This window comes from Elephantulus edwardii, unplaced genomic scaffold (assembly GCF_000299155.1).
Source record: "Elephantulus edwardii isolate Elephantulus edwardi_28Jun2011 unplaced genomic scaffold, EleEdw1.0 scaffold00017, whole genome shotgun sequence".
Classification (NCBI taxonomy): domain Eukaryota; kingdom Metazoa; phylum Chordata; class Mammalia; order Macroscelidea; family Macroscelididae; genus Elephantulus; species Elephantulus edwardii.
Genome location: NW_006399767.1, coordinates 24,883,759 through 24,903,400, shown reverse-complemented (window position 1 = coordinate 24,903,400; position 19,642 = coordinate 24,883,759). Strand labels below are relative to the sequence as shown.

The 19,642-nt window shown below is 42.1% G+C and overlaps 1 protein-coding gene across 3 annotated transcripts in view; it reads left to right on the top strand.

The window, feature by feature from the left end:
• The first annotated feature begins 3,456 nt into the window (after positions 1-3,456).
• MAPK14 (mitogen-activated protein kinase 14) overlaps positions 3,457-19,642 on the top strand; it is a 112,432-nt gene continuing 96,246 nt past the window's right edge. For 2 of the 3 annotated variants that reach the window (XM_006882043.1, XM_006882042.1), the window contains exon 1: positions 3,826-3,941. In XM_006882043.1, the coding sequence (XP_006882105.1) occupies positions 3,826-3,941 (116 nt within the window). Of the gene's footprint in view, positions 3,942-19,642 lie in introns of all 3 variants that reach the window. The other variant, XM_006882041.1, reaches the window with a different exon arrangement.

Sequence of the window (19,642 nt, the reverse complement as noted above, 5' to 3'; positions counted from 1 at the left end):
TGGAATTTGGAGCAAAGACGTCTCTAGGGTATAGGTGTTGTAAAAGCGGCACAGGGTTCTGAAGGAGAAATAGGATGTAATATAAACTGAAAGGGACAAGTGCGGGAGGAGGCTCAAGCAGGCACAAAATAACCAAATGGTGTGAGGCTTGGGTAAACCGGCCTTGGAAGATGCCTGGGGTGGCTGATTAGGGCTCACACAAGTTCTGGGACTCTGCCAACCAGACAACGGACTTCGAAAGGCTTCAGCTCATTGTAAAATGAACACGTTTCTGCCACAGCCATCCTACAAAGCCTTTCAAGGCAAAGACAATACTTCTGAGGTCCCTCAAAGGGTCCCCTATTCGTTCAAGCTGAGATACTGGCTGAGCGCCCCGGCGGTGCCTGACCCTGCTGGTGCTCGGGACTTGGACCGGTAAGGAGAGGCGGGTCCCTCGCACCCGAGCGCCGCGTTGTGGCGGGGAAGTGGCCTCACCGCTCTCACCTGCAGCGCCGCCCTCCAGCGCCTGCCCGCGGCGGCTCACCCGGCTCCAGGCGAAGGCGGGAATGCGGGCGCCGGGTCGACGCGCCTCCTGCCGGGCTGGCTGCGCTGTGCACACGGACGCCGGCGGTTCCGAGCCGTTGAGGCCGAACCCCGGGCGGCGTTCGATGCCGGCGGCCGAGGGTGGGGGCCGCGGGTGTGGAGAGAGCGGGGTGCCCGTCCTGACCCTAGAGGACAGCTTCCCGCTGCAGCTCAGACCCCCTCTTGCTCCGAGGTTTTATAATCTTGCATGGCCTAAGCGGGGCAGCTCTGGCCTTGGGAATGAGTACTCGGACCAATCCAGGCCCACCCCCAGTTAGGTTAGGAGGAAACCAAAACTAGGAGGATCGGGAACCCTAGTTCTCTGCTTCACAAACCCCAATATTTCCACGGCTCTTGTAATTATTAGGTGGGAATTAGGTCAGGAATTGGGTTTTGCAGAAGCTGGGACAAAGGTCTAAACGCTGAATTGACTTACCTAATATGACACTTGTCTCTGAAGTTTAGTCGTAATGTTTCCCGAGCAAAGGGAACACTGCATGGTTCAAAATTGGGAAGGGCGTACGCCAGGGATGCATCCTATCTCCATACCTTTTCAACCTATATGCAGAACAGATTATCCGGGAGGCGGGGCTCTATGAGGAGAAATGTGGGGTCAAGATTGGTGGACGATTTATCAACAATCTGCGTTATGCGGATGACACAACCCTGCTTGCTGAAACTGAAGAGGACCTGAAGCGCCTGCTGCAGAGTGTCAAGGAATGCAGCCTCCAATATGGATTGAGGCTCAATGTTAAGAAGACAAAGATTCTCACCACTGGACCAATTGGCAGCATCAGGATGGATGGTAAAGAGATTGAGATTGTACACAGCTTTAGTTTGCTTGGCTCCACCGTCAACAGTCTTGGCACCAGCAGCCAGGAAATGAAAAGGCACATTGCCATGGGAAAGTCTGCTGTTAGGGACCTCTCCAAAGTACTGAAGAGCAATGCTGTCTCTCTGGAGACTAAGGTGCGTCTGATACAGGCCATGGTCTTCACAATCACTTGTTATGCATCAGAGAGTTGGACAATGACCAAGGAGGATAGAAGGAGAATTGATGCCTTTGAGCTGTGGTGCTGGAGAAAAGTATTGAGAATACCATGGACTGCTAGGAAAACAAACAGATTTGTCCTGGAAAGGGTTAAACCGGGTGGCTCCTTGGAGGCAAGGATTCTGAGGCTCCGTCTAACATACTTTGGACATGTTGTGAGGAGAGACGGGTCCTTGGAGAGGGACATCATGCTTGGGAGGGTGGAGGGACAGCGCAGGAGAGGAAGGCCCTCTATGAGGTGGATTAATTCAGTGACTGGGATAATTGGGATGGGAGTGTCAGAGACAGTGCGATTGGCACAGGACAGAGCAGAGTTTAGGGCTGTTTGTACATAGGGTCGCTATGAGTCGCAAGCCACTCGACGGCACATAACAACAACAACAACAATATGACACTGCCAGAGACTCCCTGTTCTCTTTCTTATTCTGAGAAGTATGAATTGAATGCTTAAAATTCCTCCACTAGAAGGCTCTTTAAGGACAAAGGGTTGGGGGGGGCAGATTTGTTTTATATTCTCACAGTAAGGTGTTGGGGGTTTTTGTAAATGCCCTTAAAGGGGGAGATCTAGAATTTTTCTAAATGACAACTACCTGTATTCATTCTCTCTCTCTCTCTCTCTCTCTCTCACACACACACACACACGCACACACACACACACACACACCTTCCCTTACCTAATTAGACTCTCATGGGCCCTGCATTTTTTTTAAAAAACCAACAATCTCAGGTTTATTTTTCTGTGCATAAAAATTTGAGAAGTAGTAAAGTATGGTTAGAAAAATCTCTACTAAGTTTGCTTCATTTAAAGATGTCACTTTAAAGAGTAGGGTGAACCTAACCCAAGTCATGGTTATTTTTAATTGCTTTATAATTCCTGTGAAAGTTGGATAATGAAAGAGGGACATGGTGTTGAAGAATATTGACTATACCATCGTTTTGACATCTATACCATAGATGCCAGAAGAAGGAATGAATATATCTTGGAAGAAGTGTAACGGGGGCTCGGGGTGGGGGGGTAAGACATGCAACAGGAGTGCTTCTTAAGTATGAGAATAGTGACTTCATCTCACTTTGGGCATGTTGTCAGGAGGGGCCAATGCCTGGAAAAGGACAACAGGCTTGGAAAAGTGGAGGGTCAATCCCTAGAAAATAACAACGTACTTGGAAAAGTGGGGACTCACCGATGCAGAGGAAGCCCCTCAATGAGATGGATTGTTGCAGTGACTCAAACAGTGGAAACAGAAGAAATGGTGAAAATGACGCAGGATGGGACAAGGTTTCATTATGTCATACGTAGACAGGCTAACTGGAAGCACCTAACAGCAATATTTGCCTTGGGGATAAATTTGTCAGAATCTCAGAGTAAACTATCTGCCTTTGAGCAGAGGGAATTGCACTGGTTTTCTGGCCGGAATTTTACTCTTTTGGATGTGTGCAAGTTATTCTTTGGAAACTGAAGGTTCCCTTGAACAGAGGTTCAGCTGCTATGCTTACTCAGAGTGCAAAGATCTTGGGCCCTTTTCCCAATGCCCTATTTGTCACTGTCACTTTCCAGCACGGAACCAGGCATTTCTCCCTACCTACCATGGTGGGGCGCACGAGGCACATGTTAGCCTGCAAGTTCTTTCCTTTCCAAGTCGGCCTTGGCGCCCTTAAGGATTATCAGTCCTTGGGTGTTCCTGCCTCTGGCCTCCAGCTGTTGCTCTCTTCTCGCGAGGACTGCTCCTCTTGTCCTCTCCCATCACAAACCCCTCCCGCGAGCAGGTTCCTTATTGGGTAAAATCTCGGCTCGCGGAGAGTCCCGGGAGCTATTCTCGCGAGAGTACAGAGGGTGGCTCCTGCTCGCTGGCTCTGGGGCCGCGACCACTGGTGTCTCAACGGGAGTTGCAGCTGCAGCTGGGTGGTGCAATCCCCAGTCGGCCCGATCTTGGCCGGTGTGCAAGCGCACTACAGCAGGCGCAGCCCTGAGCCTCGTTGCGCGCTCCTGCCCTTCACTGGGCTCCCCCTGGTCACTAAGGCGCAGCTAGCCGCTGCAGCTGACAGGGGCCGAACGCGCGCGCGGTAGCCGGTGGGGCTGCAGCTGCCGCACCTGCGCGGGCGGCCGGTGAAGGATCCCGGCCCGGCTGAGCAAGCAGCGAGAATCGGGGAGTGGGTACGGGCGCAGGCGGAGGCCGGGCAGGGCCACCTCCTCACCCTGCGACCGGCGCTGGAAGATGTCTCAGGAGAGGCCCACGTTCTACCGGCAGGAGCTGAATAAGACAATCTGGGAGGTGCCCGAGCGCTATGAGAACCTGTCCCCTGTGGGATCCGGTGCCTATGGCTCCGTGTGGTGAGTGTCCCCATACCCGAGACCGAGGAGGGCACGTGTGGCCCCTCGCACCTGAGGGCCAGGCCTCCGCAACACGACTCAGCGATGTGCCAAACAAGAGCGATTTTCCATTTGGGGGCAGCATCACTCCCCCTTCCAGCTCTTCCTTGCACCCCAATTTGCATGCCAAGTTGGTGGTCAGTTTTGTGCAGGAGGCAGTTCCACGCTGGGCTTGAAGGTGGGGGAGGGCTGCTGGAATTCGGCCCTGACTCGCACCCTGTGCAAATGCAAAGGACAGGGTAAGCTTCCCAGAAGGCTTCTGCTTGGGGAACAGGGACTTGGGGAGGGTCTCCCTGCTGGCGTCGAGCTGAAGCACCCTCCTCTGGGGTGCGCCCACCCTGGGGCGCCCGCGCTGGCCCTCTGCTCGGACTAGCCTGGTAGCTGGCTGGGAGAAGCAGAAGGGCAGAGCCCGAGCCGCAGACTGCGACCATCTGATCGAAATTGACAAGGAAGGGCGCTCTCCCCGGGCTTTTTAGCTGTTGAAAACTGGTTTTGAGAAGCGCTCTCTTCGAATTCTCGCTGGAATTAGTAGCTACTCATAGAGCTTAAAATACCTACTTTATCTAGGCGAACGCTGTGCCAGTTTTGAGTGGTGTGTTTCCGATTCAGTTGAAAGCGTATTTCCTTTTCGTGAAGGGGGGCTGGTGGCGTTAGTGCCTGCAAGAACTCTGTTGTTTTAAGAGACCAGCCGCCTCTCTGATTAGTCACATTCCTCTGCTCATTTAAGTATTGTTTGACAAAGCAATTGTCTCATTTGGAGCAAAGAATATTCAGGACATTGGACGCTTTCAAGATCAAAAACTTAACCGTGCTGGGAAATATTGTGAATAATTTTCAACTGCCATAATTCCTACAAATGTTGTCTTTTAAAAATATTTTCTATAGGGATTGCAGGAAACCTACTCTCCATTCATGACCAGAATAAATGAGGGTTTGCATAGCACATAGCAAAAAGGAAGAAGACGGTCCAGCTTTAATTTACTCAGCGACCGTGTTTTAAATTAAATTTTTTACTCAGCGACCGTGTTTTAAATTACATTTTTACCACATATCAAGCCCATAAAATTTGTGGACTTGGAATATTTCAGTCACGTCTTTCTTGCTTGTAAGGTTTCATACACTGTGTTTTAGATTTTAACATGAGTGCCCCTGTTCTGAAACGATTATCAGATATTAGTGTTTTCTGAGTTTTGGTAGTTCATGTGCATACAGTATGTGAAAAGGGGGCTATAATAGAGACTTTTGCTTAGAAACGTTCTCCGGATTTTGAACATGTTGCTTTTAAAAGTGTAATTCCTGTTTTCCTTAAAGTCACATCATGAATTTCCTGTTTGGTGAAATCTTCTGGGTAATTGATATTATGCAATTTAGTCCTGCAACAGATCATATTGCATTTTCAAAGTTCAAGCTGCTTGAGTTATGAAGCACATAGCACTGTGTTTGATATATTTTCTCATTTTTACAATATGACAGTTTATAGTTTAACAGAATTTGCAGCATTTTGCATTCACTGTGTATATTTATTTGTTAATGTTCAGAGACATTTACATATTTGCTCCTTTTAAGTTCATAAATTTACCTTCACTTTTTAATGAATATATTTTTAGAAAATCGAGTGTTTGTTTACAGTGTTTCTATGTAAACTTTAGTGGAACCATACAGCAGAATAACTCATCTACAGGGAATTTGGGTGCACTTGAAAACTTTTGCTTGCAAAGTTTCCCTACTACTAGTGTGAATTGTTTTGTACTAAACTGGAGGTCAAGATTTACAATAAAGTGATGGTGAAGAGATTGAGATTGTTCACAGCTTTAGTCAGCTTGGCTCCACGGTTAACAGTCTTGGCACCAGCAGCAAGGAAATTAAAAGACATACTGTGATGGAAAAAAAAAAAAGATTTACAATAAAGTGCCAATAAAATGATTCTATAATTCTTAAGTTCTATATTGTTCTGGCTTATATTTTTATACCTACAGTAGCTAACATTTGGAAATAAGTTTGTTAAACAGGCTTTTTGAAAAAATTTTTTGTTTTATTTTTTATTATTTTGTGTGTGTGTGCTGTCAAATTGGATCTGACTGGTGCAGGAAGATTGTCCTTTCTCCAGCAGAGCATTTGGTGGATTCCAATCGTGCACCTCTGGGAGGTGCAGCTTCTTGCCACTAGGCCACCAGAGCTCTCTTAAACAGACTTTTTAAAAAGTAGATTCATGCATTCACATTTTTAAAATCTGAAAACTATGGTAGAGAATTTAGTGAAAAGTCTTCCTTATTTTCTGTTTGCCTGTTACTTTCTTACCTTCTGCAGAAACAACCACTATTAAAGTCTTATGTTCTTTTCTGGGAGGAAAAGGATTGGCTGGTTGTTTTAAATAGTTTTTTCTTTTAGATATTTCTGTGGAAAAACCCATTGGAGGATCAGCCATGAGTTGGTTCTGATTCCACAGCACACAGTAACAAAGATGCAACAAAGTGTCCAAAGTGGCACAAATGGATGATGCACTTGGCTGCTAACTGAAAGACAGGAAGTTACAGTACAAAGATGCCTGGAAGAAAGGCCTAGTGATCTACTTCATTTAAAAAAAAAAAATAAAGCCAGTGTTTAAAACCAGGAGGAGAAGACTCTTAATGAGGTAGATTGACACAGTGACTGAAACATTGGGTTTGACTATGGCAGAGATCATGAAGATGGCACAGAATCAGGCAAGATTTAGATCTGTTATATAGGTCACTATGAATCAAAGTGGGAGCTCTGCTAGCCCCGTGATAAGGAGATGTGCTGGCAACACAAAAGTACACAGTTCAAATCCACCAGTTGTTCAGCTGAGAAAAGATGGGTAGACTCCTCCTGTGCAGTCAACTGCCTTTGAAAATCTCATGGAGGGTTAACTATGGGTCGGTTCTGACTCAGTGTTACACTAAAACAACAACATGAGCAAAAGAGAGGAGCTCAAGTGGCATAGTGGTAAAAAAGCTGTGCTGTAATTCCAGATGGCATGCAGTTCAAACCCAACAGCTGCATGCAGGAGAAAGATGAGCAGTCTCCTCTTGTGTGATTTACTGTCTCTGAAAACCCACTGGAGGGTCAGCGATGAGTCAGTTCCAACTCAACAGCAAACAAAAACAGCAGTCAAAGCCAGTTCAATGGCACCTGAAAATAGATACGTTTAGATGGCTGAAGGGACTGTCGCTGTATAATGAGATGATCCACACAATTAAAAGCACCACCTCCAACAAACTCCCTGTGGAGTGCCATGAGTCAGAGTCTACTGGAAGCTACCTTGTGTATATAGTATGAAAAGAGAAGATGCAACCTGTGGAGGAAAATACCGCTAAAATTACATGAAAGTTGCCTGTAAACAAATATAACTGCTTTTGCCATGAAAATACCAGGGGTCAGATTGATAAACTGCTATCTCAGAGTAGGGAACTCTGATGGCTTGGTGGTAAGAAGTAGCAAGTAGCACGGTAATCCCAAAGGCATATGATTTGAATCTACCAGCTGTTCCGCAGGAGGAGGACAGACATCTCCTCCCATGCAGTTTCCTGCCTCTTAGAACCTGCTGGAGGGTCAACCATGAGTCAGTTCCGACTTGACGGCACACAACAACTGTCTCAGAGTAGCTCTTTGAAGTTATTAACATTTTTCTAGATAGGACAGAAAAGGTGTTTTATTTGTTTGGGTTTTTAAAAAAAATTTATTTTATTTTTATTCTTTTTTTGTGTGTATGTGTACCGTCAAATCAGATCTGACTAATACAGGAGGAGATTGTTCCTCCTTCTCCAGCAGAGCATCTGGTGGATTCGAACCACGCACCTCTGGGATAGCAGTGCAGCTTCTTGCCACTAGGCCACAAGAGCTCACCAAGGTGGTTTTTTTTAAAAAATAACTTCTCTTAGAACTTTCTTTGGTGCCATTATAACTATTCTTTGAGAGCAGATCTGATTTTAGAAAATAGCTAAAAGTCAAATTGAATCCAAGTGATGTGAACATTCAGATGCTCAAATCTCATGAAAAAGATTAGGAAATTAGATTGGAGATATTATTTTAGGTCAGATAGGAATTGCAGCTATAAAGTAGGAACAATTTCTGGTGTGGCTTGTAGGACTAGACCTAAAGTCTGTTCCACAAAAGAAACTTGATTTTTAGAGAAACACAGCATACTTGAAAAAAGTATTCACTTTTCCAATTACTATTGAGTATGTTCACTTTTATGTGTAAGGGTTTTTTTTTTCTTTTTAAGCCTATTTTCATTAATATATAGGCTGCACTAAAATGCAAACGATATTCTGTGTTAGCCAACTATGAATCACAGATTAAGGAATCAAACTAAAAACTTGATAGTATTTTACAAGTTTGTCTTTCTTTGCTTAAGATGAAAGGGAACTAAACTTCACAGTTTTAAGGAACTTTGTGCATTTTCTGTGACCGGAAATGAAGCAAAATTGTTTAAGAGAATGTTGTTGCAAAGCATTGATTTTGTGGTTTTGGGACAGAAGGGGAGAATCTTTGTGGTGAGTTTAAGGAAATATAAACAGGAACTTAAATGCCTTTCCTCTCGGGTATGGTTTTTCCCATTTCTTGTTGATTGAGGAAGAGGGGCAGTGCACTACAACCCAAAAGGAGGGTGATGAGAACAGAGAACTACTCAGATCATGGTTCCATCCGTTGTTGTCCTAAGAGTTAGTCTGATGTGGGCCACTTGGCCAACTTAATCCACTTGGCCAAACACACTGACGTGGAATGGATTCACTCACAGCGGCCCTCCACTGGGTTTCTGAGACTATCCATCTTTCTCCTATGGAGCAACTGGTAGATTCCAATCACTGACCTTTCAGTTAGCAGCCTAACACGTTACCTGCTACACCAGCAAGGCTTCCTAACTTGGCTATATTTAAAAGGGGGGGAGGGGGAAAGCCAAAACCACACTGCTGTCAAGTCCACACCGACTCATAGATGACCCTCTGGTTGGTTCTTAGGAGGTTGTAACTTGTGCTGGGGAGGATTGGCTTTCTCCCAAGGACTGGCTGCTATGCCTGGTAGAAGTACTGCCTTTGAGTTAGTATCACAGCTTTTTTATGGACCACGTCTCAAAGCTCCCTGTGTTGCTGTTTTTGTGTACCATTGAGTCAGAACCCGCATAGAAGACCCTCTAGCGGGTTTTCAGAGACAGTAAATCACACGAGAACATGTTTCTATCCTTCTCCAGAGGAGCAGCTGATAGATTTGAACCATGTGCCTTTGGGATTTCAGGGCAGGTTCTTTACTAATATTAGGCCACTGTTGTGTACTTTAGTGTTGGAAGCGACCTATAGCTCACCCTCTGGCAAATTTTCAGAGGCAGTTATTTGCACAGGAGGAGATTGCCCATCTTTCTCCCATTGAGCGACTGGTGTCCTTGAACCATGTGCTTTGGGATTACAGCGCAGCTTCTTGCCCCTAGGCCACCAGAGCTCCCTATTAGGCCACTAGAGCTCCCAGCAGTCATATTTTTATCGAATTGTGTTTTTCTTTTGCTACTTTTCTACTTGTTCTCATTTTAAAATAAAAGTATCCTGAAGCTCTTGACTTTTCAACTCTGTTAGTTTAACTTCTTAATACTGAAATGGGTTCTGTTTTGCTTCTTCATTTAGTTCTGCCTCAGAGCTGATCTATATTGATTTTGCCTTTCATTGGACACATTTTAGACATAACTGGGCCATTGGGGCTTAGCATTCAAAAGCAGAGTTCTTTATATTTGGAAATATTAGGCAGTCTGCCTCCATAAAGATTTACAGTCTTGGAGACATGATGGGGCAGTTCTGTTCTATCCTACAGGTCTGCTAGGACTCTGAATTGACTTGAGGGCAGTGGACAATGCATCAATGACTCAGATCAGGGTATCCCCTAGGCTAGCTCATAATCACTTGCATAGTAACTGACATTTTTCTAGGATTTCAAAGTATTTTTATTCGAAGCACTCTCACTTGACCCTTGAGAGAGAGCCATTGTGTCCTAGTGCATTGGGCTGCTAACCAAAAGGTCAACAATTTGAGTACACGAGGCACTCCACAAAAGAAAAATGGACCATCACCCATAAAGATTTACAGCCTCAGAAGTCCAGCGGCCTGTCAGAATCAATACCGTGAACTGTGGGTAGCTGGTGTTGGGGTGTTTTTTATTTTTAAGTCAGTGACAGCTGGTGTCATTGACCTGCTTCATGAGAAGCTGAGCTCACTCACTAAAGGAATGACACTTGTTAGTGCTTCTCTGGCTTAGATCTGGGATTCCAATACTTTGGAAGCTTCTTTTCCTATAGATCTGAGGTGCTGAGGTTCTGATGTGATGCCTTTGTGTAGTTTGCTTCCCATGTTCTTCCTTCTGTAAAGATAAGTGTTGTTGAGTCACCTGTAATAGAGTTGTAGCTGTAGAAAACCAGTCCCGTCAATACTGTTCATTGCCCCTGCTTACCTTGATTTAAACTCCCCCCCCAAAGAATCATTTGTCAGTACAAATAGTTTCTAATTTTTAAATTTATATATGGTTGAAATTATTCAGTGTGTAAGTTGAGATACCTATTGAATATTGTGGTAAATCATTTACTCATTGTCCTTGAGTCAACACTGACTCATAGCTTGACTCCCCAGTGGCTTCTTAGAGGCAGTAAATCACAGGAGAGGAGATTGTTCATCTTTTTCCCAAGGACCAGCCAGTGGATTTGAACCACCTGCCTTTGAGTTGGCAATGCAACTCCTTATCCATTAGATCACCAGAGGATCTAAGTAGAGCTACTACATCTGGGAACTTGGAAAATACTTTGGATTTTTAATCTTGAACATATTTTGATATAAATTTGTTTCTACCGAGAAGTATAGTAACTGTAACCCACCCAGAGATTCACTGCCATCTAGTTGATTCCGGTTTACAGCAAGCCTCCAACATGTTTCTGAGGCTTAGATATTAACAGGAGCAGTCTGCCTCACCTTTCTTCTGCAGGTGGGTTTGAATCGCCAACCTTTGGTTTAGCAGCCCAGCCCAACATGTAATATACTACACCACCTAGTCAAGTTCCCCAGACTTGGAATCTAAGAATGTCTTCTCATGGTGGTAGTGTACTTAGAAGTCTTATACATGCAAACACGTATATATGGGTCAAAACAAAACAAATACTTCTTTATACTGAAATGTGTTTTCTTAGAGAAACTATTGGAAGTAGCTTATCACCCCCCCTCCCCCATTCTTCACTGTTCTTTAATACAGTGCTTCTGTTAAAGTACACTTATGGTAAGTATTTGTAGCTAACCCATTCCTCAATAGTTAAGCCTTCTAAGAATTTAGTCTAGAGAAAATAGGATAGTGGTCTATAAATTTTGTACCTTTGACAATAGATCCTGAGCCTGGATGGACTCAGCTCTCAGGTTGAATATTAGAAGAAGTAAAGAAAATGGAAGAGTTCAGGATGACGCCTGAATTTGAACCTTGGGCAAATGGATGTATTTTCTTTCCATTTTGAAGTGTTATAGAGCATAGGGTTGCAGAAGGTAAAGGTACAGAAGATGATGAGTCTATGTTAATTTGCTTGAAAAATAGGACTCCATATATTGTATAGATATCTTGAGCATCTGCTCTGTATGAGTCACTTTCTCTCACATACTTTCGGCATGTGGTCAGAAGGAGTGAGGCTCTGAAAAAGGAAATTATGCTTGAGAAAGTAGAGCACCCTTGAAGGAGGAAAGACCCTCAGTCAGATAAACTGACAAAGTAACTGCAGTAGAGAATTTAAGCATGGCTAAGATTTTGGAGACAGCACAGGGTCAAGCATGGTCTTATTCTGTGGTTCGTAGGGTCACTCTGGTTGGAACTGGCACAGTGGCATTGAACAAAAACTCTTTAGAGTTTGGTCACAAGCCAAACATATATTTCTGCTCTTAAGACACCATGTATTCCAAAGGGAATGGGAAGTGGTAGTGAAAATAGACAATAAGTAAATTTTTTTATCATATGTTACATTGGTAAATGTTTTGGGAAAATTAAGCACAGAAAGGTTGGAGCAGAGGCCCTGAGGCAAGTGAGTGAGTGGTAGGTGTTTTGCAGGAATACCAACATCAGTATGGCTTTACCTGAACAAGTTAGAAGTCAAATTAGAAATTGAGAAGGAGAGGCAAAGGGATGTGTGGAATGGGTGCACAGTGGACCCTGATCCACTACACCATGTTAGCAGACCCAGAGTACCAGAGTCAGTACTTTTGTGGACCATGGAAATTCAGGGTGTTGGTGGTGGTTATGTGTCATCAAGTTGAAACCACCCCATAGCTGACCCCTCCAGTAGATTTTCAGAGGCAATAAATTGTACAGAAGGAGATTGCCCATCTTTCTCCCATAAAGGAGCTAGTAGATTCAAACCATGTACCTTTGGGGTTACAGTGCAGCTTCTTACCAGTAGATCACCAGAGCTCCCTTGAAAATTCAGGGTAACATCATTTATCTCTTTAACAGAGGCTTATTTTATTTTTCTTGCCAAAAGGAAGTAGCAAAGGAGATTAACTTGAGACTTAAGGTGGCAAAAGATTAGCTTTGTGTCAATTTCAGTGTTTCCTAATTTCTGCAGGCTTCCAGATTTCTTATTATTGGGTCATATTAAAAAAAAATTTTAAAACTAATTTTTACATTCCTTCAAAATTTAAGCATTTAAGGTTATATTCATTTTCTATTGTATTAAGCTCTGTATTTGTTGTAATTATAATTTTCATATAAGTCACGCTGTTGTTCTGTTCACTCATGTCCTGGGTGCGCTGGTAGCCTAGTGGTAAGGAGCTGCACTGCTAACCCAAAGGTATTTGGTTCGTATCCTCCAGCTGCTCCTTGGGAGAAAGATGGAGTCTCCTCCCACGGGATTTACTGCTTCTGAAAACCAACTGGAGTGTCAGCGATGAGTCGTTGTGACTCAGTAACACACGACAATAACAGTGTTCCGGAAAGGAGGCCACAGGGACTTCTCTGTATATAACATGAGTAAATGCTATAAATTGAAAGATACTACAGCTATGTGAGCCTGTAAAAACCTGTACTGTTCCCCCCATCCCAACCTTTGCATTTATAATCTCTCTTTCATCAAGGCTTTCCTCCCCCTTTTTACTTATTCTATCCTCTGAGTGCAGAAAATAAGTTTTCCTACAAACAAAGATTCCCATGGCAACATAACAGAAAGGGAATAGAGTGAAATGTTTATTTTGCCTAGGCCTGCTGTCTGAGTAACTTTAGACCCTGAACATGTTGTGTCCTGTCACTTTGGGTGATATTATTGTACAATTTCTTGTTTTCTTCAAAACCTCCCCTTAGTTAGGCCTGGGCAGTACTGTCACTGTATCTACTGCGTGAAGGAAGGTGTGTACATGTGAGTGCCTTGTTATTAGTCTACTGGAAAATATGCATTCATTTTCCAAGCTTTTCCAAGTGTGTGGCCCAGAATATAGACATTGAACACATGATCATGTTTTGTTCTGTTATTTTGGTGTTTTTTTTTTTAAAAGCCAGTTATCGCCCTGATTTTTTTTCACCATTAATTCCATAGTGTCATTGCCGAGAGATGTGCTATGTGTTAAGTTTATAAAAATTAATTTTAAAAAGAAGAGAACTCTCAGTCTAATGAGGCCATAATTATATTTCCATATAGATAGCTTTGGAAGTCCTCTGTAGCTTCCCCCTACCCCCTACCTTAACTTAGATTGCCACCTCTCTTTAGACTTATAGCCTTCTTTTGAAATCTTTTTGATTCTTCCATGTGTCTCTCGAAGCCAGTGAGTTACTGATCACTTTCATACTCCAGGGTAACTTCGCTCAAGAATATGTGTTAGAGATTCCATCCATTTGATGACTCACATCTAGAAAGGGATGACATCATCGTGGGCCCACAAGAAGGCAAAACTTCTTCTTTTGATCAGTTGAGGGCTGAAGGAGGCTGTGTTTTAGGGGAACAATGGGACTGTGAGGTTAAGGGTTCATTAGATCCTTAACCCAGCTCTTATGTTTCCACTTGGGGTAGTGGCTGTGTTGCAACAGTCTTCTCACCTACAGATCATGCACCCTAAACATGTCCTTAGTCTTGACTGTGACAGTGAACTTGAGGTATTTGGATTATGCAAGTGTATATTAAACTCATCTTTCTTGCTGGATGTAGGTGACCTAACCTGATTTGCAGAAATAAATGATGTTGACTCTTTGTCTTTAATTATCTTTCTCCTCTGAAGTTCAAACTAATGCCAGATAATTTTTGTGGTTATTGCTTTATTCTTAATAGTTTGAATACTTATTTTTCTCCCTTGACATACCCTCCAACAGATCACTCCTCTACAACGTAAGCTATCTTGAACTTTGTTAAAATTGGACCTTAGATTAATCTCAGTTTACTTTTTTTCGTATCTCCCCCTGTGCAAAATGCTAGTGAATACCTTAGTTACTTTCCTGATCTAGTATAATTAAATTTTGCTCCATCATAATCCTAGTATTAAATTGAAGTCAAATATTGATGTTGGCATTTTATATTGATATACTTTCAATAAAGCCATTCTTTCACTTGACATTTTAATTTGGGCTTGCTTCTTTTTCTGATTCTTAGTTAAGTGTTCTAAGTCCTTTTATTTTGAATGATCTGCTTTGAAGTTAGCAATCCAAATAGGAAAGAAACAATAGTGACTTTAAGGCAAAGGAGGAAATTAGTAAGTTAACAGGAGAAGAAGCCTTTACTGTGATTATCTGTCAAGCTATATACAGGGTTAGTTTCTCAGCTTTGACACTACTAAAATTCTGGGTAAGATAATTCTTTGGAGCTATTTTATGTGTTGTACAATTGACAGCTTTCCTTTATCCTCCCCCCGGTAGCTCCTAGCTGTCTCAGAATTGTCTCTAGACATTTTTATATGTCCCTTTGGAGACAAAATTTCACTTGATTTATAATTACTTACAATAACACTGTATATTTGCGTTTATTGGCCCTCAGTAAAAACTGTTGTTATTGTTGTTGTTAGGTGTCATCAAGTCGACCATGACCAATAGCAGCCCTCTGAACAGCAGATCTGTACTCTGTCTTGTCCTGCGTCGTCATTATCGCCAATGTACTTGAACCCATTGTTACAGTTACTCTGTCAGGTCGTCTTTCTTGAACATCTTCCTCTGTCAATGACCCTCCACCTTGCCAAGCATGATGGTCTTTTTTCCAAGGACTGGCCCTTCCTTACAGCATGCAAAGAATGCGAGACACCATTTCACCATCCTTATCTCTAAAGAGCACCCAGTTTGCACTTTCTTCAAAACATATTTGTACTGTTGGCAGTCCATGGGATACTCAGTATTCTTCCCCAACACCACAACTCAAAGACATTATCCTTCAATCATCATTATTCATTGTCTAACTTTCTGATACCTAGCGAGTAATTGGAAAGACCATGGATTGGGCCATGTGCACCTTGGTCTTTAAACTGACATTGTTGCTCCTTAGAACTTTGGAGAGATCCTTGACAGCCAATTTTCCCAAAGTAGTGTGTCTTGATTTTTTTTTTTTTTTGACTGCTGGTACCAAGGATATTTATAGTGGATCCAGGTAAGATGAAATCATTGACAATTTCAATCCTTTCTCCATCTGTAAATTGAACCTTTTATGACAATGATGTTGTTAGGTGTTGTTGAGTTGAGTACAAGTCATAATGACCCTCTTCTGAGCAACAGGTCTGAACCCTGCCCTATCCTGTGCCATCTTCACAATTTCTAATACATTTGAGCCCATTGCAGCAGTCACTGTGTCAGTCCATCTGGTTGGGGGTCTACCTCTCTTTTGCTGATCCTCTACCTTTCTAAGCATGGTGCCCCCTTTCCAGGAATAGCCCCTTCTAGCAATGTGCCCAAAGTGTGTGAGATGAAGCTTCACCATCCTTGCCTCCTAAGAGCACTCTGACTGCTCCTTCTCCAAGACACATGTTTGCTCTTTTGGCAGTGTGTTGGATATTCAGTACTCTTCTCAAAAATCACAGCTCAAAGGCATCAGTTCTTATTCTGACATCCTTATTCATTGCTCAGCTCTCAGTTGCATAGCAAGTGATTGAAAAGGCCATGGCCTGAATCAGACCATGAAGATAGAAACGCTATAAAGACATTCTGATTTGTGAATCAAGGTGGTTTTTATTTCCCCCTATTATTTCCAGGAGAATAACAGCACTCTTTTCTAGCTTCTACCCGCTAAAGTTGATTCCAGCTTTAGTTTCCCACATTATAAACTTCAGTGGGAGATGGCCTCATCTTTCTTTTACTGAGTGGCTGAGGTGTTCAGATTGCTGAGCTTTTTCATTAGCTGCCCCATACTTACTTAACCCACTGTGCCACCAAAGCTTCCCAGAAAGTCCAGTGGATGGAAGAATTCACAAAGCACCCTCGTGAGAGACAGGGTCTGTATTATTAGCAAGACTGAGAAACAACTTAGGATAGTGAGGGAGATCTCATTTCATGAACAGTTGCTTTTTGCCATTGTCATGGCCCTACTTAGTGTCTTTTGGATGTTTCTGAAAAGGAATGTTTTGGGAAATTGTCTTAAGTTTAAGTTGACAATATTTCTCCCAGTATCAGTTCTAAATCTTTTTCTCCCAAGTTTTCTCAGTATCTATCTAGTCTTGTCAGTCTCCTGCAGATATAACACTGCTTAGAAAACCACAAAGTAAGCTGTAAAGAAACTTAGGAAAGAGGGTAATGTGTTAAGAATTTGGTTTTTCCACATTTTTTAAGGTTGTTGCATTCAGAAGGACTTTGCTTCACTTTTAAAGTTCTAGATATTGCAGATAATTGTGTCAATTTCAGGAAGCAGTAATTTAGGAAGCTTGGCTGTATTTGATTCAGAGTTTATTCTCTAGAACAATATACATCCCAGTATGTAGTATAACACTAAATAGAATTCCAGTTTTCTGGAATTGTCTGCAGTGGTGTCTTAATTACTTTGAGGTTGTGAGTCAATGACTAATTTCACAATATGGATTTTTTTATAATACAGAAAATTTTATATTTAAAGTTCTGCTTTATATTTTATTACTTCCTTAAAGTTGTCTCCTGTTCCTATTTTTCTTTGTGTTTCATTTCTCTTATTTCATTCTTTGAGCCATTTTCCCCCCTCTTTTCTTTGTGCTCCATAATCCATCCTTAACTCCTCCCCCCTCCCCAATCTGTTTGAATTCATCACCAGGTTCACCAATTACCTTGTCTGTCTATGTCCAGACTTGTACTTTGAAACCTAACCTCAAGAACATCAAAGTCTTTAGTTTCCAGGTCTATTGATATGCAATGTTCTCTGTTTTCCTTTTAATTACTTTGCCACATATTTCTTGAGGATGCTGTCAGAAATGTAGCATGAACTTTCCTTGGTGTAGATATGTATATATAATTTTTAGGCACACAAACTGATATTTCAGGAAGTTTAGCGTTGATGCTGCTGGGTGATGTGGTCGTGAAAATTACTATTAGGGAATGAACCAGTTATCTGAAAGATTGTGTGATTCTAGATATTCACAAACTTCAACTCATTGCTCTCAAGTGAGAACCAACTTATAGCTGACTGTTTCAGTGGGGCTTTGGAAGCTGTAAATTACATGGAAAGAGAGTGACCCTCTTTCTTCCTGAGTGGGGGATTGAAACCCCCAAAATACTACTTTGAGGTTAGCTGTGCAACTCCTCATTAGGACTAGACCACCACAGCTTCCTAAGTCTATGTATGTGTGTATGCACTCCGGTTTTAGGTTTAATATAGTGAGAAAAATCCATTAATCATTGATCAGACAGTGTTGTATGGCTATCATTGTATAAAAGAAATGCTAAAATAAACCCTGTAAATGAATAGACATAAAGTATTAGTGAACTGTGCATATCAGAAAGTGTTGATTTATGTGGAGACATAGGGACATTGAAGGTTACACTGACTAGAATGATTTCACAAGGGAGGGAAGATGTGAAGATTGGTTTTGAAGGATAGGTAGAGGTATTTAGAGTGAAGGCAAGGGAGCATTTGGAAGAGAACAGATGAAAGCTTGATTGAGAGCTTAAGACCCAGCTAAGAATACTAAGGGAGTGAATAGAAGGAGGAGTGGCCCAACAGGAGGAAGAGAACTGATAGGATGAACCTGCTTGTGCTTCTCATTCTGTCTGTGCTTCCCACTCAGAGAGCTTTTAAATGTTCAGGCGCTTGAGTTTACCTCCAGAATTTAAGAATTGGGTCTGCAGTGTGGCTTCAGCACAGCATTTGTAAAAGTCACCAAGTTATTTTTAACTTGCAGTTGTAACCTATAAACTGCTAATCTCCCTTTTAGTCTAAACTGGAAAACACACAAAGGGAGAATAACTTAGAGTCTTAAGTGGTCATTATGTTACTGATTGTAGCAGTTCTTTATTCTGTTCCAGTAATTGTTGAATAAATGTGCAGCTTAACTTTTAGAACCTATCTGTTACAAACATGGCAGTAAATGATCAAGGATTTGTTTTGCCAATTTTCATAATTTGCTTTGCAGAGATATTTAACCTTAAATTTGAAATTAGGATCTAAAGTATTTTGAGAATTTACTGTGATAAGCCCCATGTGAACACCTAGATATAGTGTTGACCATAGATCTTATTTTATATATTGTTTATTTCAATATAAACTACTTAAACCTACCAGTCTTCTGTAATTTACCAAGTACTTTCAAGTTTACCAAGTTTATCTGAACCTCAGAATAGTACTATGAGAAAAACAGAGCAGGTTAGAAACAAGTTATAGAGGCTTTGACCAGGATCACTTGCTAGGAATTATTCATACTATCAAGTAAAATTCAATATGCTCTTTATCACACCAAATGTTTATTTTTAATAGAGTTTATCAAGATATTAGTTTATGAAATTAGTAATCTATTAATTTATCAAGGGAATAGAATTTATCAAAGATCTTACCACTGACTTAAGATGCATTATTGTCTAGTTGGGACCAACTCATAGCTGATTCTCCATTGAATTTGGAGACTGCAGATTGCACAAGAAGAAATGGCCCATCTTTCTTCTGGGTGCCCAGACACCGGTGTATTTGAACTGCCATAGAGATGCTGTCTTAGGAATAATTGAGCAGCTCCCTATATAGCTTCAGCACCCTGGGATGCAAAAATAGTTTTATCAAATGGAATTTTATTGATTTTTACAGTAATGAAAAGTTCTTATTTAGCATTACCCAAATAAAGTGAAAAAATATCAGAAATTCCAATATTTTTATTATTATTGTTGTTGTTGTTAATTGTTATGTGCTGTCGAGTCACTTGCGACTCATAGTGACGCTACATACAACAGCCCTGAAACCTGTTCTATCCTGTGCCAACCTTATTGTTACTGACCCTCCTACCCTCATTCCCCCAGTCACTGGGTCAGTCCATCTCATCAAGGATCTTCCTCTCTTGTGCTGTCCCTCCACCCTCCCAAGCATGATGTCCCTCTCCAAGGACTGGTCCCTCCTTGCAACATGACCACAGTATGTCAGACGAAGCCTCAGAATCTTTGCCTCCAAGGAGCAGCCTAGTTTCACCCTCTGCAGGATGATCTTGTTTGTTCTTCTGGCAGTCCATGGTATATTCAATACTCTTTTCCAACACCACAGCTCAAAGGCCTAATTTCTCTTTCTGTCATCCCTATTCATT